The 26,187-nt window shown below is 36.4% G+C and overlaps 1 protein-coding gene across 1 annotated transcript in view; it reads left to right on the top strand.

Moving 5' to 3' along the window:
- Positions 1-25,745, top strand: part of CCHa2 (CCHamide-2) — a 108,707-nt gene extending 82,962 nt beyond the window's left edge. The window contains exons 3-7 of the mRNA XM_067128717.1: positions 7,895-7,930; positions 13,129-13,282; positions 17,581-17,685; positions 21,608-21,734; positions 25,391-25,745. Coding sequence (XP_066984818.1) covers positions 7,895-7,930; positions 13,129-13,282; positions 17,581-17,685; positions 21,608-21,734; positions 25,391-25,408 — 440 coding nt within the window. The 3' untranslated portion in view covers positions 25,409-25,745. The remainder of the gene's footprint in view (positions 1-7,894; positions 7,931-13,128; positions 13,283-17,580; positions 17,686-21,607; positions 21,735-25,390) is intronic.
- Positions 25,746-26,187: the final 442 nt, after the last annotated feature.

Here is a 26,187-nt window from a genome sequence, read left to right as displayed (position 1 = left end):
TCTTCTGTGTTTGTGAATGAAATGTCCTTGCTGTTTAGAATGTCATGTGAATACTTGACCTTTTGGTGCTGGGGAGCTCTGAGGACTTTATTTGGAGTTCATGGTCTTCCTTGTTGGGAAATTTACAGCGTTTGCTTTGAAATGCATGAATTTTAACGCTGAGGGCTTCATAACCATAACCATATATATATATATATATATATATATATATATATATATATATATATATATATATATATATATATATATATATATATATATATATATATATATATCAACATATCCGTGTATATATTATATCCCTGTATTTTCAGAGCCTTAGACCAGCCATAGGGTATCTTTCATCTCGAAAATAAAATAATCTTTGCTGGTAAATTTATTATTATTATTATTATTATTAAACTTATTATTATTATTATTATTATTATTATTACTGTACTGAAGATGAAAAACCTATTCATATGGAACAAGCCCACCAAAGGGCCCTTGACTTGAAAAAAAATGAAGCTTCCAAAGAATATAATGATGTTCATTCGAAAGAAGCAACAGAGAAGGTAATGGAAACACAGAAAGGAGGAGATCATTTATTAGAAAAACAGATAAATTAACAAACTGACAAATAAATGAATAAAAAAAAGTTGGTAAGTCAAATATTAAAATACAAGGAGAATAGTATTAGGGTAGTAATGTATTGCATCTTCACTTGAACTTCTGAAGTTCACAGATCACACTGCACGACATCCTCTGGGAGAAGGCTATGGCCCAGGTTTTTTGGGATGCATGATTCTTACTGAGGATTCTTACTGAATGACTCTTACTGATGAGAATTTTGATCCTCTTTGTGGCGAAATCGTTGCCGATGTTGGTGGATACTTGACTCTACTGTTGGGGAGGTCATGTCCCTATTCCTTTGGAATTCATGTTCCTGGTTGCTGGGTAATTTGCTAACTTTCTCAAGAATGCAGAGCCTTTACTGATAGGAGTTCATAGTCTTCATAATTTAAGGAAATTTCACGAATTTGTGGTCCTTGTCCCTGAATGCTTTGCCTTTGTTGTCGAGCAGTTCATATCTACGTTTATTGGGAGTTTCATTCATTGGGGAATTTATTGTTTTGTTGGTGAAAGCTCGACCTCTGCTGTTGGGGAATTTATAGGCCTATTTCTTAGGATTTCACGACCTTCTTTGTGGAACTAATTATGTTATTGTTAATGAGTACCGGTGCACTGTAGGCATTACTTACGGTTCGTTGCAACGTCCCTTCAGCCCCTCGCTGCAACCCCTGTCATTCCTTTTACTGTACCTCCGTTCATATTCTTTTCCAACAGACTTTCCAGCCTCTCCTAACAATTGTTTCACAGGCCAACTGCTTTGAGGTTTTCCTCATGTTGCACCTTTCAACCTTTTACTGTCAATTTCTGTTTCAGCGCTGAACGACCCCATAGGTCCCAGCGCTTGGTCTTTGGCCTAAATTCTATATTCCCTTGTTAGTGAATACTTGACTTTGTTGCTGAATAGTTTATAGCTATTTCGAAGTGATAATTTGTAGCTTGTTTGGGCCAGCATTCTTACCCCTTATGTAAAGACTTCATTGTCTTACCGACGAATCTGTGGTCATTTTATAGGTTAAGGCCTCTCCATCTGAAAAATAAATCCCTTGTTTGTGATTTTATTGTCGTCTGTGCAAGCTGAGAAAGACCCACCATCAAGATGTGTTCATGACTTGTGATTGTGTGTGCAAATGTAACGCTGCTCATCTGAGGAAGGATTGAACTCTAGGAATGAAAATGCGACCTCTGTGGCGTAGGGGGTCGTGTAACCACCTGTTGAGGAACTCATTTGCGTGCAGATGGACAGACGTGACTCTTATTATAAATGATGTATGACCCTCTTGGAAAATGAGGTCGTCATCTTTATCTTCGGAAAGATGTACGGTATATGCTTTTGCGTGGGTCATTATTATTATTATTATTATTATTATTATTATTATTATTATTATTATTATTATTATTATTCACAATGTGTACATATTCTTACAGAACAAGTCGAAAGACCACTATTTCACTGGCAAGGTTCCTAAAGGTATATTGTCTAATTGTGTAAAGAAAAAAAAATGTAGTTCAAAGACAGCTAGAAAATTATATATATTCTTTCGAGTAAAGATCGTCTTGGTTTATCACAGTAATATTAGAGGGTAGTGTAAGTGTCAGATAATCACATATGTGAGAAATATTTTCCCCTTGTAATGGTTTAATCTTCCTCTGTTATTATGGAGTCTCTGCATTTTTATTTGATTTTTAGTTTTCTGTAGAAGAAAACTGTTGTGCCGGCTTTGTTTGTCCGTCCGCACTTTTTCTGTCCGCCCTCAGATCTTAAAAACTACTGAGGCTAGAGGGCTGCAAATTGGGATGTTGATCATCCACCCTCCAGTCATCAAACATACCAAATTACAGTCCTCTAGCCTCCTCAGTAGATTTTATTTTGTTTAAAGGTAAAGTTAGCCACGATCGTGCTTCTGGCAACGATACAGGATAGGCCACCACCGGGCCGAGATTAAAGATTCATGGGCCGCGGCTCATAGAGCATTGTACCGAAACCACCGAAAGATAGATCCATTTTCGGTGGCCTTAATTATACGCTGTAGCGGCTGCATAGAAAACTCAATTGCGCCGAAGAAACTTCAGCGCCTTTTATACTTGTTTTTTAAGTTCAGAATGTCGAGAGTAAGTTTGGATTAAACATTAACCCCGCTTCTAAATTCTCTCATGCCATTACTGCGCAGCTCTTTAAAATATTCTCCTACCTTTTTTGTACCCAAATTTATGCTGCTTGCTTACTTAGGAGTTGTTTTTTTTTTTTTATCTCTGGCGCTAATAAGTGTTTACGTGATACTGCTGCGTCAGCATAACTTGATTAACATCGATTTTGGTACTGAAAATGACGTAAAGAAAGATAATGAGATGGAAAATGTGTGGTGAAAAATTAAGATTTTGCTGACTAAGTCTGAACATTGTTGGAGAGAGAGAGAGAGAGAGAGAGAGAGAGAGAGAGAGAGAGAGAGAGAGAGAGAGAGAGTGTGAGAGATAATCTCAGCATTACTCAAAGACAGAATAAATTAAAATCCTCAAAGTAGAGCGAGAGAGACATTTTAAATTTTAAACAATATTTCTTGGACGTTGTTGGAGAGAGAGAGTTTTTATAATCTCGGTATTACTCAGACAAAGACAAAATAAATTAAAATCCTCAAAGTAGAGCGAGAGAGATATTTGAAAATTCAAATAACATTCTTTGAGTAAAGGAAAATAAGTGAGAAATCCCCCAATATTTTCAGTAGAGAAACCAACTCTCTCTCTCTCTCTCTCTCTCTCTCTCTCTCTCTCTCTCTCTCTCTCTCCAAAGAATAACACAAGCAAAACTAGTCAGCGCAATGGACCTCTTCCTTCCTTACATGTTACATCAAAGTATTTTGTTTTGTTCCCACAAGATTTCAGGGTTAGCGGGTTGGGAAACAAGAAACAACCCGAAGGAGAGAGAGAGAGAGAGAGAGAGAGAGAGAGAGAGAGAGAGAGAGAGAGAGAATAGGGCCTCATTGGGACATCAGGATATTTGTTTCCGATTGGGATACTGGCTCCAGAGACACCGTCAAATTTTCAGTCATGCCTCGATTTTTTTGTGCCTCTTTCTTCATTTATCTTTTAATATATACTTAAATAAATATAATAATAATAAAAATCTTGGAAAGTTAAGGATGCATTTTTATTGCTGTGATGTTTATTTTTGTCATTGTTAATAATAAGAGTACGACAGAATAATATTACTGTATAAAACCTACCTGTTTCTTTATTATCTTTTTATGTATAATTATAAATTTAATAGCAATTATATCTTAAGACAGTGAGGATACCTTTTTATTGATGTTAAGTTTGTTTTTGCCATTATTAATAATAAGAATATGACAGACTAATCTTACCATATAAAATCCAGTGTGTATTTATATGTATTTTGTTTATATATATTTTGGGAGCAAATGCCTTTTTCTTTATTTTTTAGTTTATAATATAATAATTATATCTTGAAATTGTGATGATACCTTTTTATTGCTGTTATATTTATTTTTGTCGTTATTAATAACATGAACATGACAGAATAATCCCAGTGTATAAAAGCCACTGTGTATTGAAATATCTTTTGGGAGTAATACCACAGGGTACTCACCTTTCACTGACTCTGTTTGGCCTGAGTGATTTTTTTGTCCCTGATCGATCTATGTAAGGTTAATTTTCCCTCTAGGTTGCTGATTTCAGTGTCACCATAAAGCTCATCAGTTGCGCATCATTTAAGAAGTCAAAACAACAAGTTGAAATTAACAATTAGCGAAGACCGAAAATTTATTCACTAGGCCGTCAAAAAATACTCTTTAGAAATAAAGTATTAGGGATACATGATTGCACTGAACAGTGAGAGACAAAGATAAATTGTCATTTTATTAATTATAAATAGTTTAAACCTATTTATGCCGTGATACTCGACTGTAAAACGTAAGGAAAAATAAGCTAAAATGTTTTCTATCGACGAAATTTAAGTCAGCTAAAATTGAGATTTTCATACCTAAAGGAAAAAAATATTTCCCAAAATGGGTAATATAGATGTATCAATTTTTTGCATCGTGCAATACTGCAATAAACCGCCATTTCCAATTAGATATTGTTTATTGCCATTTATGTCAGCCATTGCGTAGCAGAGCACATTACTGTCAATGTTTTTTATATGGTTGTACTAATGATAAACTAAACCACTTGACTGTATCATTGTTATATTTTTTATAGATGAGGGTTTTAAACTTTCATCGGCCCCAATTATTTGTCGCTTGTTATGGCTGTAATTAAAGTTTATATCATGGCACTAATGACCACGATATCCTCCGCAGTAACCGCCCTTCCATCTTGATTATGTCCTGGCCGATTTTTTTTAATGATTGACGAGTGAAATTGAAACACAAGTTGGGATCAGTTTCATGTTCGCCATTAAAAGCGGGTGCTACCGTCTCGTCAGATTGCACTGAACCTCGGCTAACGAGTCTATCAAAAGATTTAGAACACCCAGAACATATATAAATAAAAAATAACTTGTGTGGTGGCGTCTTGGCTTTGAGCAAGTTGTTCAGCGGACTGTGTTGGTCTTCTTCTTCTTCTTCTTCTTTCGACCTTATTAGCCCCTTCTTCTTCTTCTTCTTCTTTTGACCTTATTAGCCCCTTCTTCTTCTTCTTCTTTCGACCTTATTAGCCCCTTCTTCTTCTTCTTCTTTCGACCTTATTAGTCCCTTCTTCTTCTTCTTTCGACCTTGTTAGTTCCTTCTTCTTCTTCTTCTTCTTCTTTCGACCTTATTAGTCCCTTTTTCATCTTCTTCTTTCGACCTTGTTAGTTCCTTCTTCTTCTTCTTCTTCTTCTTCTTCTTCTTCTTCTTTCGACCTTATTAGTCCCTTCTTCATCTTCTTCTTCTTTCGACTTTATTGGTCCCTTCTTCTTCTTCCGACCTTATTAGTCCATTCTTCATCTTCTTCTTTCGACTTTATTAGTCCCTTCTTCTTCTTCTTTTGACCTTATTAGTCCCTTCTTCTTCTTCTTCTTTCGACCTTATTAGTCCCACTGTATAGCAGGGAGGGTCGGCCGCTGGAGTCAACTTTCTCTATCTATTTCTACTCCTTGCATCTTCCTCCCCCAGTCCCACCTCACCCGTATCCCTCCTCACCACATCCATCCTTCTGATCCGCTGGCGCCCCACACTCCTCCTCCTCCTCCCCATCACTGGCATGTTCTTAGCTCTCTTGATTGGCTCCACCTCCTCTCTCCATATCACATGGCCATAGTATCTCAGACGAGCTTCCCTCCCTAGCCTTCTCCTTCACATTACAACATATATCACCCATTGTGTTGGTAACAGGTTTTAAAAGACGGACAAAAGCTGAGATAATCTAATGCGTAACCACCGCGACCACACGTAGCATTTGCCTTTATAGCTCGTGGACCTGTCAAAAGAAAGTTGCGTTATAACTATTTACTGTCACACATCTTGGCATAATTAAAGGTCCCATTTTTGTATTCACAACCCTTGCATCAGGATTCCTGTGAGCGCGACAGCATACGAATGATTTAATGGCGGTAAATCAACTTCCAATATTTTCCTCAACATGTCTGATATTACTGATTGATCTCATGCCTTGGTAATTTCGTATGGTGGGAGGTGAACTCATGTATGATGTGGATGTATTCATATTACCCAGTTTTGTTTCCATTTTACCAACGCGGAGATGATACTCAGTAACGTCCGGGCAGCAGACGAGAGTTGGTGCATGACGTCTAAGTCACGTGACCTCAGAGTCGCGCCTGATTGTCTGGCTGAGCCAGAATTCGACCGCTAAGCTTCACTGCTTTACATGTCGGTTGTTATTCCATTTTATGTTTTCATGATTGTAATCACACTTACAAGTGACTGATATATGCAGCTTCACCTCAGGGAAAATGAAATTTTGCATGTAAATCCTGACTGGTTTCATCTTTGTAGCTAAGACATTTTCAGAGAACTGTTACATATTAGTAGAAATTTACAATATATGTGCCAGGGGGACAGTATATACAAACGAACATACAGACCATTGGAAAATAAATATTCTTACCTGACAGGTAGGAGAGGGTGGAGCTATAGCACTCATTATAAAGTCAAGCACTTTATTTACAAAAAATGTTTGTATTTGCAGGTGGTCTCCTACTTTTCCTCGTACATTATTATTATTATTATTATTATTATTATTATTATTATTATTATTATTATTATTATTATTCAGAAGATGAACCCTATTCATGTGTAACACCCCCACAGGAGCCATTGACTTGAAATTCAAGCTTCCAAAGAATATGACGTTCATTAGAAAGAAGTAACAGTAGGTAATGGGGAATATAGAAAGAAGAGATCACTTATTCAAAAGAAAAAAAATAAATTAATAAATCATTATAAAAATGTAAGTAAATTACTGAATACAGGAATTATATTAGGGTAGTAATGCATTGCACCTTCGCTTGAACTTCTGAAGAAGTTCCAACTGCACGACATCCTCTGAAGGGAGGCTGTTCCATAGTCCAACTGTGTGGGGAATAAAGGACCCCTGCATATTGTACTGGGCATGCCCTCTATCTTTCTTAAAATCTGTATATAAATTTTACACATTTCCTCTGAAGTTAATGGATCGAGTTTACACATGCTTAGACTGATAATCATCTTCTTACAAAAGCTTTCATTTTTAAAACTAGACTCAGAGTTGTTTCTTTCCAGTTCAGTACTAGAAAAGACTATCTTTTTTATTATTGGTTTATGATATTTTTCACTCATATGAACGAAAATTCTACTGTTCATCTGTGCGTACCGTATGTTTTCATGTCGTCTGTATTTATGTGCGTGCAAATATGTGCCTAAAATAGGAATGTACTAAAGTAGATTCTGTTATTCATGCCACAGTGGTAATAGTCACCAATACAAGAGGAATCGCTGTCGTTTTTTTATATACTCATTATTTGTCATAATAATATTATCCCCGTAGGGGTGCACTGTAGGTATTACTTAAAGTTCTTTGCAGCGTCCCTTAGGCCCCTAGCTGCAACCTCTTCCATTCCTTTTACTGTACCTCCGTTCATATTCTCTTTCTTCCATCTGACTTTCCACCCTCTCTAACAATTGTTTCCCAGTGCAACTGCTAGGTTTTCCTCCTGTTACACCTTTCAGACTTTCTTACTGTCAATTTCCCTTTTAGCGCTGAATTACCTCATAATTCCCAGCGCTTGGCCCTTGGCCTAAATTCTGTATTCCTTCCCTCCATTATAATATTATATTTTTTCTCTCCACAGAAGGATGTCTGAACTACGGCCCAGCTTGTCTAGGGGGTGAGTAGCTGTTACCTGCTTTTACTGTTCCAGTACTTATGTGCTATTTCTCATATTTATTCATGTTTCCTTTTCATCTGTTGATGTTCACGCTTTGTCTCGTTTAGTCTTATTCATTTCCGTATAGCCATACAGATCTTAATAGAGCAAGGTGCAGTCTAATTCAGTCTGTCGGATTTCCAAAAATGTTGAGGCTGCACATTGTTTGATGTTCCTTATTTAGTCTTTCAGTAAATCCCAGATCAAGTGAGCCTGTATGAGGTACCTTTGTTCCTATACATCTGAAAGAATCATATATAAATTATATATATATATTATATATATATATATATATATATATATATATATATATATATATATATATATATATATATATATATTTTATTTCTTTTATTTCTGAGAAGCTCATCCGAAGAGAAAAAGAAGTATAGACTGATTCAAAGCCTAACTAAAAAGTTAATCTCAAATAATGCGGTTGACTTCAAAAGAAATCATATATATATATATATATATATATATATATATATATATATATATATATATATATATATATATATATATATATATATGTGTATATGTGTGTGTGTGTGTGTGTGTATGTATGTATGTATATAATCTCTTTTAAGTAATGACATTTTATTAACGTTCAAGTGGGGGTTTGGTCCCTCTTAAGTTAAAAATAGCATATGCTCAAAACCCTTATAAGCAAGTGTCTAATACACTGTATAGGGTATTTTCACGTGCGTACATAACCCATACAGACAACCTCTGAATGACTTATAATACATAAACGATGTAAATTATATGTAATTACAATTACGGTTCTGTTTAAAGAAGCCACTACGGAAATTGCTCTGAATACATTACCCAAAACAATGCAGCATTTTCTTTACTGATGGCTTTAAGTTAGGTATTTTATTGTCCTAGAAAAGAAACTAAACTTATTAATGGATGGAGAAAAATGAATATTCTCTCTCACAGTGACAAATATTAATAACATCAAAGAGAAACTGTAAAAATATGACTTAATACACAACTCATTATTCCTGAATAGGGGAAACGTGCTTTCTCTCTCTCTCTCTCTCTCTCTCTCTCTCTCTCTCTCTCTCTCTCTCTCTCTCTCTCTCTCTCTTATCAGTAAAAAATGGATTTCTGGGTTGCAACTATTGAAATTCTGTCTCCGTTTTCACTCAGTTCAACCTTGTCACGAATGCCAGACGTACGTTATTTTTTTTTTTTTTAGCAAATTGCGCATTCCTTTGCCGTTTAAATCGGGTTAAAGGGAACATCCTAACCGAGCCACGCCCCCTTTCCGAGGGTAGTTTACAAAGTTGATGTATCAATACTACCATTTTGTGTGCAATTGTTTTGTGTGTGTGTGTTTTTTTTTTCTGCCCCGTACGACAGCTTCTTTCCATCGTGGACGCAATGGCGTGAAACAAGGGCTGTAGTCGTATCCCTTGTTGGGGTTGGGTTGGGGAGTCCTCTTCCAGTATCTCAACGGTGTTACTGAGCTGCATAGTATATTACTGTCATTTTTGTGCTGTGTACGTCCGTCAACCATTATTTAAGCAAGAGGTGCAGATACTTCAGATGTAAACAGAATATTAGCCAGCCGAGATAAAGAATAACTTGGACAAATGAGACTGAGCATTAAAAAGTGACCCGGCTGTTATCCCCAGTGATGAAGCGAAAACAAAACCGAATTTAAGTGCTGTATCGCAAAAATCTGAGGAAGATAAGGTTGGGTGAGCCATGTGAAGTTGAACTTGTTCAGCTTCTGGTCTTGTGGAAAAGTAACCTGGAGCACGCGGGAGTTGGTTTCGAGGTAAAAGTGAAGAACACTACCGCGGCCTGGTTCCGGCAAGTCGCCGACCGGAGTATTTACCGACATTTATTTATGATTTTTTGTATGTTTATGCCTTCTGTTTATGTTTATGATATTTACCGTCTTTTATTTATGTTTTTACGTTCATTCCCAAGGGGCAAGTACTAAACATGGTCCCCATTTTGCACGTAAACAGTTAGTACCGAACCAAGGGGGCGCGGTGGTAGTCTTCCATTTAATTTTTCGATTGTTCAGATGTTATGCCGATGTGAACAGAGTCACAGTAAAATTTTGAAAGAATGGAAGTGTAATGAGAGTATAGGAGACACTGCATTAAAAACGTTACATAAGTATTATTATTATTAAAATAGTTTAACCAGACCACTGAGCTGACTATCAGCTCTCATAGGGCTAGCTCGAAGGATTTACATGAAATACCAGGTCTAGCCCAGAGGCCAAGCACTGAGGCCAAATAGGTCATTCAGTACGGTGATAAATGAATGAAAATGAGATAAAAAAAAATGCACAAAGGCATATGCCCTCATACTGGAACACACACACAAATACATTTACTCGTGTTTCCACATAGACACACTGAAATGGTATATTAAAATTCAGAATAAGTTAAGTAGCATTTTGAAATTTTGTTTTAAAATTCTTTAAACGCCCGAATGGTTTTCGTATTTTTATTATTCACTTATTTTTATATTTTATGAATTAAATCAGACGAGTCTGAGACTGAGGCTGGGAAGGGCAATAGTAGCAAAGGGTTAAATACTGCAGTACAGGTGAGATCATTTGTGAAATTTCCTGAGAACATGTGAGAAATTACCGAGATCACTTGAGAGTTTACCGATATAATTTGAGAATTTACTGAGGTGATTTAAGAAATTTACCGACGTTATTTGAGAATTTACTTCGATAATTTGAGAAATTTACCGAGATCATGTGAGCATTTATCGAGATAAATTGTGAATTTACAGAGATAAATCGAGAATCTACAGAGATGAATTGGGAATTTATCGAGATAAATTGAGAATTTACCGAGATAATTTAAGAAATTTACTGAGACAATTTGAGAATTTACTAAATTATTTGAGAATTTACTAAATTATTTGAGAATTTGGTATTATTTCACTTATGGACATTAATTGCTTTCAACATAAAATATAGGTTTTTCTGTTGTATTATGATGTGATTTACATGATTTTGATTTATTTCCATCGCAAATGAATACTTATCCTTCCCCGGCAAATGATATACTGTATACAAAATTAATAAATTACGACTTGTCAGAATACTGCACCCCCTCTCCATAGCTAATACGGCAAAACTGTAATCAGTTGACACAGTTTTGCCGTATTAGCTATGAAATTACAAGTCGTAATTTTATTAATTTTGTATACAGTATATCATTTGCCGAAGATAAATTCATTTGCGATGGAAATAAACCTCAAAATCATTCAAATCACATCATAATACAACAGAAAACCTTTTTTATGTTGAAAGCAATGGATGTCCATAAGTGAAATAATACCGAGAATTTACCGAGATGAGAAATTTGCCGAGATCATTTGAGAATTTACCTCAATGATTTGAGAAATTTACCGAGATTATTTGAGAATTTAATGAGATGATTTTAGAGTTTACCGAGATGATTTAAGAATTTACATAGGTGATTTAAGAAATTTACCGAAATTGAGAAATTTGCCTCAATAATTTCAGAAATTACTGAGATAAATTGAGAATTTACCGAGATAATTTGAGAAATTTACCGAGATAAATTGAGAATATATAGAGATAATTTTAGAAATTTACCGAGATAATCGGAGATTTCACCCAGATAATTTGAGGGAAAAAAATTACCTAGGAATGTCTTCGAGTAGTAATGAAGGTGTATCAAGATAAGAATTTTATTTCCACTACAGAATTTGGTCTTCGAAGTGCTGAAAAGACATTTAATGATACTGAGAGAGAGAGAGAGAGAATGAGGAAATATTTTTTATATATAACATGCTTGTCTATTTGTTTTGTATTTCTATAATTATACCATTTATCTTTTTTGCTGAGAGAGAGAGAGAGAGAGAGAGACTCGATGATATACTGTACTTCATGATATACTGCATTTCATTTAGCAGACGACCAATTTCAGAAATGGTACACTCACTAAAAAAAAGCAGTTTAAATCTTATATGCTAGAGCTTGTGACAGTTATTGTTTATTACTCAGTTTCATGTCAGTTTCAAATAACTCAACTGATACATTAAGGATCCTTGACTGCAAACCTGTCGCCCCCTTCCCTCCTACCTTGTATATCATTATGGTGTCCGTATACAAAACTCGAAGACCACTCAAAAATAGAATTGGCTTGAACTTTTATAGCTGCAAACACCCTCTGATCTTTACGTCATTACAGGCCACACCGACTTATTTTTTTAAGCATTCTTTTCGAGCAAACGTTCTCAAGGTGTGTTGGATAAGTAGTGTTTTGCAAGGGAATTAAGTAGTAGTTTTGTCAATAACATTTCATGCACCTCTGTGGCGCTTTCTGATTTTCGTGCCAGTTGATAAATGAAGGAAGGAAGGAATATAGAATTTAGGCCAAAGGCCAATCGCTGGGACCTTATGAGGTCATTCACCGCTGAAAGGGAAATTGACAGTAAAGGTTTGAAAGGTGTAACAGGAGGAAAACCTCAAAGCAGTTGCACTATGAAACAGTTGTGAAGAGAGGGTGGAAAGTAAGATGGAAGGAAGAGAATATGAAAGGAGGTACAGTAATAGGAATGATAGGGTTGCAGCTAGGGGCCGAAGGGTTGCTGCAAACCGTAATTAATGCCTACAGTGCACCGCTTGAGGTGCCACTGATGACACTACCTCCCTACGTGGTTCCTGATTTGTGTACCAGTTGATAAAGCGCATAACCCCAGAATGGATTTGTGAATTGGTAATACAATACAGCAAAATCTTGACATCAGACATTTGAAGTCCTTCACAATGTATATAATCAAAGGTCATGAAGCTAAACGAATTTAATGTTACGGGCTGCCGTGGAGCAAGAGCCCGTGCCAGCACGGGCTGGCTTGATCTAAAGCGAACTGACAGTGAATTAATCTTAGTATATGATATAAAATATATGATATAAAACAAAGTGTATCATTAATAGGAAATCATTTAACTCTCGAAATGGGTTATTCCTATTTTATTATTTTTGTCGCTTTTATGTTTGTGCTGTGGTGACGCCTTCCATCAGGCCTTTTAATTCGTTCTTGAGTTTGCATAGGCTCATTTATCTTGTCTTTAGGGTATGATTTTAGTGTTGCATCCATATTTCGTCTTCGTATTCATTGATAAAAAATTGTGTGAATTTCAGGCCATGGCAAGAGATCCTCCTCACTGCATACCTCGATTCCCGAATTGCGGATGATCCGCATTTTGTACAGACTGCTGGAGAGCCCAGTGGTCAGTCCTAGTCACTCCAAGGACGATGCTGCTCAGGGCGCCGATTTGCATCATCAGTATGTAAGGTACAGAAAGAATGCTTCTTCTTTTTCCTGTCTTCTTTGCTCTGTGATGCTTTATATGAACTAAAAATGCTTAGCACACATGTAATTTATATTAACATCAGCACTTATCTCACACTGTACATCAGCTTCATAAACGGAGTACGCATGTTCAATATGAAGTATCCCCGTTAGGGGGGGTTAGTGCCGTCAGTGCACCTCACTTGGTGCACTGTAGACACTACTTAAGGTATCTTTGCAGTGTCCCTTCGGACCCTAGCTGCAACCTCTTTCATTCCTTTCACTGTACTTCCGTTCATATTCTCTTTCTTCCATCTGACTTTCCACCCTCTCTAACAGTTGTATTACATTGGAACTGCTATGTTTTCCTCCTGTTACACCTTTCAAACACTCTTACTTTCCATTTCCCCTTCAGCACTGAATGACCTCATAAGTCCCACCACTTGGCCTTTGGCCTAAATTTTATATATATTCCAAAATATGAAGTACCTAGTAGTTTAACTGCTAAATTTTTACTCCTTTGCCTTCTAAAACAAATCTTCATATGTTCCATATTAATGAAAAAATACTATGAATACATTATAGTGATCCTTTTACTGATATCCAAGTGAAAACATGTTTGCATTTTACTGATATCATCTAAAACATGTTTGCTGTTCATTTTACTGATATCCAAAACATGTTTGCTGTTCATTTTACTGATATCCAGTGCTAAAACATGTTTGCTGTTCATTTTACTGATATCCAAGTGCTAAAACATGTTTGCTGTTCATTTTACTGATATCCAAGTGCTAAAACAAAACATGTTTGCTGTTTGCTGTTCATTTTACTGACATCTAGGTGCTAAAACATGTTTGCTGTTCATTTTACTGATATCCAAGTGCTAAAACATGTTTGCTGTTCATTTTACTGATATCCAAGTGCTAAAACATGTTTGCTGTTCATTTTACTGATATCCAAGTGCTAAAACATGTTTGCTGTTCAAAACATGTTTTTGCTGTTCATTTTATTGATATCCAAAACATGTTTGCTAAAACATGTTTGCTGTTCATTTTACTGATATCCAAGTGCTAAAACATGTTTGCTTTTTACTGATATCCAAGTGAGTGCTAAAACATGTTTGCTGTTCATTTTACTGATATCCAAGTGCTAAAACATGTTTGCTGTTCATTTTACTGATATCCAAGTGCTAAAACATGTTTGCTGTTCATTTTACTGATATCCAAGTGCTAAAACATGTTTGCTGTTCATTTTACTGATATCCAAGTGCTAAAACATGATATCCAAGTGCTAAAACATGTTTGCTGTTCATTTTACTGATATCCAAGTGCTAAAACATGTTTGCTGTTCATTTTACTGATATCCAAGTGCTAAAACATGTTTGCTGTTCATTTTACTGATATCCAAGTGCTAAAACATGTTTGCTGTTCATTTTATCCAAGTGCTAAAACATGTTTGCTGTTCATTTTACTGATATCCAAGTGCTAAAACATGTTTGCATGTTTGCTGTTTGCTGTCATTTTACTGATATCCAAGTCCATGTTTGCTGTTCATTTTACTGATATCCAAGTAAAACATGTTTGCTGTTCATTTTACTGATATCCAAGTGCTAAAACATGTTTGCTGTTCATTTTACTGATATCCAAGTGCTAAAACATGTTTGCTGTTCATTTTACTGATATCCAAGTGCTAAAACATGTTTGCTGTTCATTTTATTGATATCCAAGTGCTAAAACATGTTTGCTGTTCATTTTACTGATATCCAAGTGCTAAAACATGTTTGCTGTTCATTTTACTGATATCCAAGTGCTAAAACATGTTTGCTGTTCATTTTATTGATATCCAAGTCATTTTATTTTACTGATATCCAAGTGCTAAAACATGTTTGCTGTTCATTTTATTGATATCCAAGTGCTAAAACATGTTTGCTGTTCATTTTATTGATATCCAAGTGCTAAAACATGTTTGCTGCTCATTTTCACTTTCACTTTGTTTCACTTTGTTTGGTTTTATGTACAGCCCTCCTCTGGCAAGCCCTTGTACGTTTTCAAAATAAGGTGCTTCTTATATTTTATAATTATCCTTCAGTGTTTTCTCGTCAGTATCGTAGCTCCTGCAGAACAGGAGAGTCTGTAGTTCTTTTTAGATTTGCTTTCTTCTTGTATTAAATTGCATGGAAGATATTAGTCAAAGCCGTGATCCGTATTATTTTTCACCTTTGACACTTAATTGTGTACTTACTGCCATCATATGTTTTATATTTAGTATCACTATGACCTTTCTTTACACAATTTTTACACTCGAAGATGCTGCTAGCACATTCGATTTGTGATTTTCACCGCATCCAGGGCAAGCTTGGTCATGTCTACAATTTGTTGAGCTGTGACCTAATTCCTGACATTTATAGCATTGGTAGGGCATGTAACAGTCGTATACTTTGCAACGGCTATACAATTTACACAATTTGTTACCTCTATCATAGATAGCCCTTTGTATATTTGGTGTGCATTTGATGATATAGTGTTTATATTTGTCATCTTCGGCTATCATTTCCTTTACAATTTTCAGGTCGTCATTTTCAGAAAAGAGGTTACCTATCCATGGATTTTTCTTTACAATGTTATCGACAATGTCATCATCCTTCGGGACATAGACCACTTTTATTTTTGGTTTAAGTTTACCCATCTCATTTACTGATATATTGTTGATTTTCTGAATCTCCATTTTTGCCTTTTCTAAGTTTTTCCTGTCTGGAAATCTCACAAATAAGTGTCCATCTCTTGTCGTTTTAATCTGTTCAACTGGCGCCGTTATTTACTCATAATTTGTCTCTTTTCATTAGCTGCTGTGCTCTCTTCGTTTGTAGATTTGATCAGAAGCACTTTTTTTGTCTTTAGTGATTCAGCATAAGTTTTGTCCATGTTTGTCATGGTCTTTACATCTTTATCAACATTGTCAATTTTGTTTTGGATTTCATCTATGTTGATCATTACGTCACTAGTTTTCTGAGCCGAAACCTGAATCAGCTTTGTTAACATCTCTGCGTTTCCTTTTATTTCTTCAAGTTCATCTTCAATGAGTTTTTTGTGTGTTCTTTGTTCAGGCCCCATGCAATTATTACAAATGTACAATATGTTATCACTACGAAGTATGGGTGTGTATCTGACCTCGATACTTGAACATTCATAATGGAACCATACGTCACACATTTCACAGCAAGTTCCTTCATCATCAACTTCCCCAGAGCAGTGTCTGCAGGTTGCTTACTCTCTCTTGATTTGGGTTGATTCATCCTTCTCCAGTAATTTATTTAGTGTTCCATCTTTACGTGCTGCTTCGATAATTATGAGATAATGTTCGTATGATAGTTTTATTTAATTTACTTGATTTAATTTCTACTGCATTTAGTTTCTCTTTTTCCTTCCTCTTCTTCGTATTCACTCTGAACATCGCTCAAGTCAAGCGCTTTTCACAGAGCACCTCACAGCCACTTCCTACCTGCACGAATACTACTCCTTTCTCACATCCAGATGCTAAAACATATTTGCTGTTCATTTTCCTGACATCCAGATGCTAAAACACATTTGCTGTTCATTTTACTGACATCCAAGTGCTAAAACACGTTTGCTGTTCATTTTCCTGACATCCAGATGCTAAAACACGTTTGCTGTTCATTTTACTGACATCCAGATGCTAAAATGTTTGCTGTTCATTTTCCTGACATCCAGATGCTAAAACATGTTTGCTGTTCATTTTCCTGACATCCAGATGCTAAAACACGTTTGCTGTTCATTTTACTGACATCCAGATGCTAAAACACGTTTGCTGTTCATTTTCCTGACATCCAGATGCTAAAACACGTTTGCTGTTCATTTTACTGACATCCAGATGCTAAAATATGTTTTTTCCTGACATCCAGATTTTGCATTTTCCTGACATCCAGATGCTAAAACACGTTTGCTGTTCATTGTACTGACATCCAGATGCTAAAATATGTTTGCTGTTCATTTTCCTGACATCCAGATGCTAAAATATGTTTGCTGTTCATTTTCCTGACATCCAGATGCTAAAATATGTTTGTTCATTTTCATTTTATGTTTGCTGTGACATCCAGATGCTAAAATATGTTTGCTGTTCATTTTCCTGACATCCAGATGCTAAAATATGTTTGCTGTTCATTTTCCTGACATCCAGATGCTAAAATATGTTTGCTGTTCATTTTCCTGACATCCAGATGTTAAAACATGTTTGCTGTTCATTTTCCTGACATCCAGATGCTAATATATGTTTGCTGTTCCCAGGCCGAACAATGGACGGACACCGACTCAGGATTACGAGACCCTCTCGCAGCCCCCCGTCCTCGACAGTGAGGTCAGGGACGAATATACTGACGATGACGACGGAAGGTGAGCTTCTAATATTCGAATGAATGAATGAATATAGAATTTAGCCAAAAGGCCTAGCGCCGGGGCGTATGAGGTCATTCAGCGCTGAAGAGTAAATTCAGTGAGAAATGTTTGAAAGGTGTAACAGGAGGAAAGCCTCGCAGTTGCACTATGAAACAATTGTCAGAGAGGGTGGATAGCAAGATGGAAAAAATGAGAATATGAATTGAGGTTCAGTAAAAGGAACGAAAGGAGTTGCAGCTAGGGGCCGAAGGAGCGCTGCAAAGAACCTTAAGTAATGCCTACAGTGCACCGCTTGAGGTGCATTGACGGCACTAGCTAACTACGGGGCTTCTAATATTCGGGTAAAAACAATTGTGTCACAGAGTGGGACAAATCTTTGTTACTGATATTTAATGACATAATTTGAATCCTGAACGGAGACGGAAAAGTTGCTGCATTAGTGTAATTGCACCGTTTCAGTAATGAAATATTGAAAAACTGTTGGGAATTGTCCCTAGTTTTATACCCTTGGCTTGCCTTACTCCATAGGGGGGTTAGTGCCATCAGTGCACCTCACGCTGTGCACTGTAGGCGTTACTTGAGGCCCTTTGCAGCGTCCCTTCAGCCTTTAGCTGCAACTCCGTTCACTACTTTTACTGTACCTCCGTTCATGTCTTACATCTTATTTTCCATCCTCTTCTAACATTTGTTTCATAGTGCAACTGCGAGGGTTTCCTCCTGTTACACCTTTCAAACCACCTTCACTCTCAATTTCCCTTTCAGCGCTCAATAACCTCGTAGGTCTCAGCACTTAGCCTCTGGTCTAAATTTTATAATCCCTCGCCACTGACCTTCTTGTACGGCTGCCTTCATGTCCACCCGTTAGCTAGGATCTTAGGTTTTTAAAGCACTGCAATTTTAATATCTTTTTTAATATAAGACATGAAAACTCTTATGTATAATATAAAGTTGATGGGGGTGTCCCATTTCATGTGGTGGATCCAAGGGTCAGTGCCATACCCAGAAATATAACCTTGGTTGTAACTATCGAACTACATATTAAAGGTCCTCTCAGTATATTTTAAGTACACTCCAGAGCATGGAGGATAGTTTGGACACCAACAGGTGGTCTGAATTGAACTGAATTTAGGCCAAAGGCCAAACACTGGTACCTATGAGGTCATTCAACGCTGAAATGGAAATTGACAGTAAAAGGTTTGAAAGGCGTAACAGGAGGAAAACCTCGCAGTTGCACTATGAATCGGTTGTTAGGAGAGGGTGGGAAGTAAGATCGAGACGAAAGAGAATATGAAAGGAGGTGCAGTAAAAGGTACGAAAGGGGTTTCAGCTAGGGGCCGAAGGCGCACTGCAAAGAACCTTAAGTAATGCCTACAATGCACCACGTGAGGTGCATTGACAGCAGTAACCCTCCCAAAAGGGTAACAGGTGGTCTGTACAGTCCAGTAAATGAATACTTTACAAGTCATCATTATTACTTTCAGCCAGTCAAAAACATTTTCAATTTTGCAATAATGTCCCACATTTTTTTAAATCACAAGAGCTTTTAGCAGTGTTTTCTTACTCAGAAAAAAAGGAATTTCATGAGATTCTTGAGTTACGCATTGGGGATACCCAAATCTACTTTGTTTTTTAACCCATGGACTGTTTTTTAAAAATATCGACTTCTCACCACCTTCCCCCTACATCACATGAACCAGTGAATCTTTATAAAAAGAGAATATTAATTTATATTTCCACTCTTGCATATTTCATCAGCTAAATATGAAATCTATTTTGTTGAAAAGTAGAACATTTTCAATATATATTTTCCACTTTTCTAAAGTTTTTCCTCCTGAGGTCAGTGTTTATAAGAATGTGCAATCTTGTTTAAACGTAAGAAAGCTGTTATGTTAGTTCAACCAAGTTTTGTCAATGAGCCTTAACTACAGAGTTTTGAATTCAAGTCAGTACTGTACTATGCTATCAATCCAAAACAGTATCTTATTGGCGATAAGTCAGGACTGGATCCTGGATCAGGTATTATTCTCTCTCTCTCACCCAGGTTCTCCCAGACTTATCTCTCTTACCCCAGTTCTCCTAGACTCCCAGTCCCATGTAGGGCATCAGAAAGAAACTAAGTACTGAAATCCAATTCTCATTGCTCACATTTATGTAATCTCTAGCTAAATCAGCCAGGACTCATTTGAAAGTCTGTGTTTTATTCTTGTTCGTACTCATTTTTAGAAAACACATTGTCTATCTTATCTCTTCTGTTGTACCAAAAAAAAAACTGGTAGACTGAGAGTCTTTCAAGATTTATGGAGGCCTGTCTATTCACAGGAAATATTTTTCTTTCATTACTCCATGTTTTGGTTACTGTTCATCACCAACTGACTCATTTGTAATTCTAATAGTCCTGTGTATTCACATCGTCCCAGATTGCACCATCCACCATATAGTATTAGATACGATGATAACTTAAATAATTTGGCCTATTATTTTTCTTGGATTTATACCAGGGGGCGTTGTTCCACCTGTGACCAAGTTACGGAATGTTCTTTCTACTCTGTACAAATTCGTTTTTGGTGACCTGGCTGACAAGTGTCACATAGCATAATGGTGTCCCTTATTTGTTGTTGTTATCTATTTTATTTTAGTCTGTTTCTCTTTTCTGTCAGATTCATTACTTCTGCATTTCCATACCAGGCATCATGGAGGGTAGTGCGGTCTGTGCAACACATGGTACACTGAAAGCATAGCTGAAAGGTGTTTGCAGCATCCTTCCAACCCCTAGCTGCACCTACTTTTTTACCCTCTTACTTTACCTCCATCCCCACTTCTTTTATCAGTCTTGCTGTCTAACCTCAAACCATTACTTTTTAGTGCAGGTGGGGGGTTTTCTCCAATTTCCACCTCGTGATCCTTGTACTTCATCTCTCTTATTTGCTGGCTGGCTTTACCTGGCTGTCCAACCACTTCAATCCTTTTCACTGAATTAAGGACTGAATGGCCGCAGTGCCAAGTGCTTGGCTTGAAAGCTTAAATTTCATAAAATCATATATCACCTTTCAGCACATGTTGCTCTTCCAATTGGAACCCCTCAGCTTGTAGAATTCTGTTTCTCCAGTTAGTGTTGTAACTTGGTAAGGAATATGGTGAAAATACTGACGTAAGATTTCTTGAGAGTAACTGGCCACAATCTTGAAATATTTAAGGACATGCTACAATTTTTTTGCAAAGCAATTACCTTATAATTAATACTTTGTTTGTTATCCTTTAGTATATCTGCAATTTAGATTTTTCATAATTCAATAATAGTGTTTCCCTTTTATTGCTTTTATAGTTTGATTAACTTGCAAAAATGATACATTACAAACTCAAAATGGCAGACAACATGGAATGGAATAAAAGTGAGAGCAAAATTGTAAACACCACGTCTAAATGGTAGAATGCCTGTACTGTGAAATATGTTCGGGGAAACTGAAAAAATGTCAGTTTCGGAATGTACGTTAGTCATCTTGTCTGGCTGTAATTCAACATTAGTGGCTGTAGTCCAGTGACCTTAGCAATCAGCAAATTACCTAGACTAAAGTTGAAGGCATTTCAATTGTAGAACAGACAATGGTCTTGATTCTGCTGGGTTTGTTACGTCAGTGAAGACTAATGACCAAGGATATAAAACGGTCAGAAAGGCAAATTGGTCCACAGTTCCTTTTAGGAAGCCAGGGGAAGGTCACCATACCTGAATATTATGCCCGAAATGTGTTCATAATCAAGATTTTCAGAGATTTCTGACAAGTTTCAGTAACTAAAATACCTAGTGGGCATATTCAAGAGGACTTTGCTTGTAACTTACTCAGAAATTCCATCCTGTATATAAATTTCCAACCTTTTTTATGAACAATTACATCTTTGTTACTAATACTCATCTTCTTTACAGAATCGCTCTAGAGATGACCACAAGCACTAAAGATGAACCGGAGACATACAGCGATTGGGATCGTGAAATGGAAAGCAGGATTCACCATAAAGAAGGGAATGATAACAGAAACTACATTAATCTTCGGGTGAGCACTTACGATAATTTTTTTACCAACAATGTTATGTGATTTGTACAAACAAAAACAAAAGATTCTTAAAGAAAAATAAGATGCAGTTAAAGTATTGTTCCTACTTTGACCTCTACATGAAGAGTGCAAATTTCCTAAGTGTAGGAATGATTTTGCATACAATTATGTATTCCTCTTCTTACAACAATGTATCAGAGTGGTACAGTTCGCTTGGTTCTCTTCGTAACTTTAACATATTGTTTTCTTCTATCATCAGCAGTACGTATAGGAATTCTGCCAGAGTCAGTGACTTCAGTCCCTAAACACCAATGTGAGTGATTGTGCTCTCACTCTAAAGTCAAATTAAGAACTGTAGGTCATTCTTGAAAGAATGCCATGGTGGTGTAAAATATGTCAATTGCTCTCTTATTGCACTAAATGGAATCATCAGCTTGTCTATTTCATTGAAATCTAAATTTTCCCGTCTGCTTTCTCATTTGAACAGGTAGCCAATCATTAGTACAGTACCTGTTTTCCCCGCTAACTATTAGTATTACCATTGTAACTACAAATTGTCAGTTTATACCAAAAGGCACCTATGTGGATATGAGCTTTGGTTCTTCAATATTAAGCAGTCCAGTCTTCATTTTCAATAATTGAGGCTCACAATTCTTTTGATTTGACATTTCCCCCATAAAGGGTGTCTGCTATTATGGCCTAAGTAGCTTGTAAATTAAGGTGATCAGTTCCTCTCATAACCTAGTTTGGAAGAATATAAAGGGAACTTTTTTACCTTTTAGTTGAATTTGTGGGAATATCTTGGAGGCAGGTGAGCAGCTAATGTAACTTTCCATTCCATCATAACCAGTTATATGGGAACCATTCATTTGGACTATGTTTGTTCATTTAACATGTCTCCTGCAATCATACACCTGCCTTAAAATTCGTGTATGGCAGTATCTTCAGCTCTAAGTCCCTGACACTTACACTGGATTATTGAGGAAATTCTAGAGATGTTTGGAACCATTACTAGTTTGTTGATTGGTTTTGGATGGAGTAGTTTGAAAACCATCCTCTTTATTGACTTAGTTATTGCCTGCTCTTTTGGATGCTGAAGAGGATTTCCCTGCTGCAATTTTGCTATCTCCAATGATTGCAGAGTCTGTCACTGATGTTGCCTCCCAAAGGGGAAGCCATATTTGCCCTTTTCTAATGACCTGTTTGCCATCTCATCTTAGCTTTCACAGAGGCGACACATACAAAATGCTCTTGCTTTTGTTAGAATTTACTGGTTTCAACTCTAAAAGAGGTCTGGGTGCTAACTGCTGCTGGCATTGCACCAAAAGTGGCTGGTCAAGGCTCCAGAGGTGATAGGCACCAACTGCCACTGATGTGTTCCCATTCTGTGAACATTTTTATTTATTTATGGAATCCTGGAGGTTTTTGTCAGCATATTGCAATTTAGCTCAGTTTGGTGTTTCTTGAGGACTTAACAGCTGTTTCTATAAAGGTCTCTAGTTAGAATCATAAACAATGAAGCATTATTTGTTCTGCTTTATTCTTTCTTTTTCAGTACATTTGCATGTATGCTGAATTTGGACAGGCTGTTAGCCATTCGTTTGTCCCGGAGAAAGTTTGCTCCTTGTTCTTACTGCTAAAGACTTCCTTAAAAAAATTCTCTCTTGCAGTTCTTGTTTGAAACAGCAAGTTTTTCTCCCAGGTAAACAAAGTATGGTTCTTTTATACACTCCCTTTAGGTATGTTCTCCATTCACAGATACGCAATTCACTTCAAGCTGTCAGAAGACATCTTTACGTCTATACAGTTAGCAAGTAGTAAACCTTGTTAATGATACATAAGGCTTTACCCTTAATTTGCCCCAAGCTGGTAAAACAGTTTCAGGGAACTTCAACCACATTCCGGCTGAATTTCTTGAGCAATTTTTCCTCAATGTTTCATCAAATCACAAAAGAACTTCTGAGAGGAGACCAAGACCAAAGCAATTACAAGTTCTTCCAGGGTTTTACAAACCAGTACCTTCAATCTATAAGTATTGACATTTACAGAGAATAATGGAATAAATGGTGATATTTTTGGAGATCACATAAGTAGAAACAAAATTTGTCTTAACTGGGTAAGGCTGAAGTAAAACTGAAGTAAATGCCATTGGATAGTGTGAAATTAAAAAGCATAGACCTAAGTGGTAACGCAGTAAAATGTACTCCTAAGAGGTTTGAAGTATAATTTTTATGAGGAATACATTACTTTTGTTTTCATAACAAATTTTTTAGCATTTGTGCTTCATATCAGTTGGTTTCCCTTGCCCACTTGGGAAATTTTGGGTACTCCAGTGTATGTGAACTCGAAAAAATATTTCACATTGAAAATTTGTCTTCCAAGGAAAAGGTGAAATTTTGCTTTAAAGATATTGGTTCATAAATGTTGGACAGACTTGTCATTTTATGTGGGCCTGCTTTTCTCTCGAAGTTTTCCCGTTTTATCAAGGTCTTGAATGGTTTGGATCAGTTGGTATGCAAGGGGCCACTTACCACAAAACCTTTTAGTCCTATCCCATATGTTCAATCCCAGCTTTACCAGGAAATTTTACAAGAGGAAAAACCCTCACTTATGCTAATGCACAACTTATATGCAAGAATCCCAGCTGTCAATAACCCAAGATATCTAGATGATCCTACGCTGAAGCACAACTTATATGTAAGAATCCCAGCAGTAACCCAAGATATCTAGATGATCCTACATAGAAGGGGAGGCACAAAAGAAATGACTAGATATTTAAGCTGACCATACTTCAGAAAAGGAGACTCGGATATCATTTGTACATACCCATGTACTCAAAACCCTCCAAGAGACTGGAGTTGTTCACAATTTTAGTCTCCAAAAGGAAACCCACAATCTTTAATGGGAACAGCCAGTGTAAAAAAGTGCAGTAGCAGATAAACCTTGACATGAGTGCAGCTGAAGAAGAAGAAAAAGGCTGACAATTGTGATTGGGATGAGATTGGGTGTTATCTCACCCCAACACTTGCCTACTGCTGGCTACTTTTTTTTTTTTTTTTTTTTTTTTTTTTTTTTTTTTAACCAAGCTTCCCGTAAGGAAAATGTTGTTTCTAGGACAAAATGTATTTTGAAAAGATTCACACTAGTGGCAAACAGGGTCAAAGCTACGACCTAAACGAAAAATAAGGGCACTACCAGCAGGCTCATACAGGTCATATAAGAAGCTGGAACCTAATGGTAACTACTTGTACAGTAACCAAGGCCTACTTGGGCAGGCTGCACACCATGCATACCAGTGAGTTTTACCAAAATTCGTGACCCATCAGCAACCCAATTCATAGCATTTCAATCAAATTAGTACCTCACTTTAGGATTGATAGTTAGGTAAACAAGCTGGTATGATTCCAACTTCCTTTATGGAAGGTGGGTGTTAGATGGCATTTTGCAAGGGAGAGACTTATTACTCTAGCTCAAAATTAAACCTAATACCTTGTATGACCTACACAATTTACTGTAGTGATGTAAGAAAAGCAGTCGTGTTAGTGATAAGTGATTGAACTCTGTGCCTTTACCCAACTCTTACATTAAATTACACTGTACATGTACAGTACTTTAATTACTGTAAATCAGTATCAATTTAATATTTCCTTTTTCAGTCCTGGAGGAAGCGGTGAACTGTGAAACTTCAGCAAGAGACGTCTGGGAATTCTTGCATCTGCTTTTTGAGTGATAAAGTACCTTACTGAATTCAATAACTTCCAAATGCTGTACACTACACTTGTTATATATAAACTGACTCAAAACATGTTATTATATAAGAGGCTGAATTTCAAGTTAGTGGATATATAACCTTGTTGACAAACACTGTACAAGAACATAATTTATATTAAAAAATGTTGAAGAAACATCTTATATTCATAAAAAATACTGGAGGACGTCTTAATGCAAAAACAATTTTTGTCATACATGTAGTATGAAACAATAAAAGATAGTGGAGATATTGCAATTAATTATCCTTTGTTTCATTCACTTTTGAAATCTCATAAAATGGTTTAAACGGGCAATCAGTAGTGAAGATACAATATACAGTAAACCCCCTTATTTGCAATTAATTATCATTTGTTTCATTCAAATCTCCGGGCAATCAGTAGTGAAGATATAATAAACCGTTCGAATGGGAAAACCCTCCCCAAAATAGCTATAAAACTGCTTAAACTCCTCTAAAAACGTCAAACTCCCTATTTTGTCAAAAAAAAAAAAAAAAGCTTATACCTGAGTATTTTAAGTTTTATCACAAAAAGTGCACTTAAGTCATGAAAATAAGAAAACACTGTAATTAGTGAATATTTCTCAGTGAAAAATACCGTGAATGGGCAAGTTTTCCGCGAATAATGGGTAGATATGTTCCACTGAGAAATCTGCGAATATGAGTCGGCGAATAGTGAGACCGCAA

The sequence above is a fragment of the Macrobrachium rosenbergii genome, chromosome 27, assembly GCF_040412425.1.
Source record: "Macrobrachium rosenbergii isolate ZJJX-2024 chromosome 27, ASM4041242v1, whole genome shotgun sequence".
Taxonomy (NCBI): domain Eukaryota; kingdom Metazoa; phylum Arthropoda; class Malacostraca; order Decapoda; family Palaemonidae; genus Macrobrachium; species Macrobrachium rosenbergii.
This window is presented reverse-complemented; position numbering and strand designations above follow the sequence as displayed.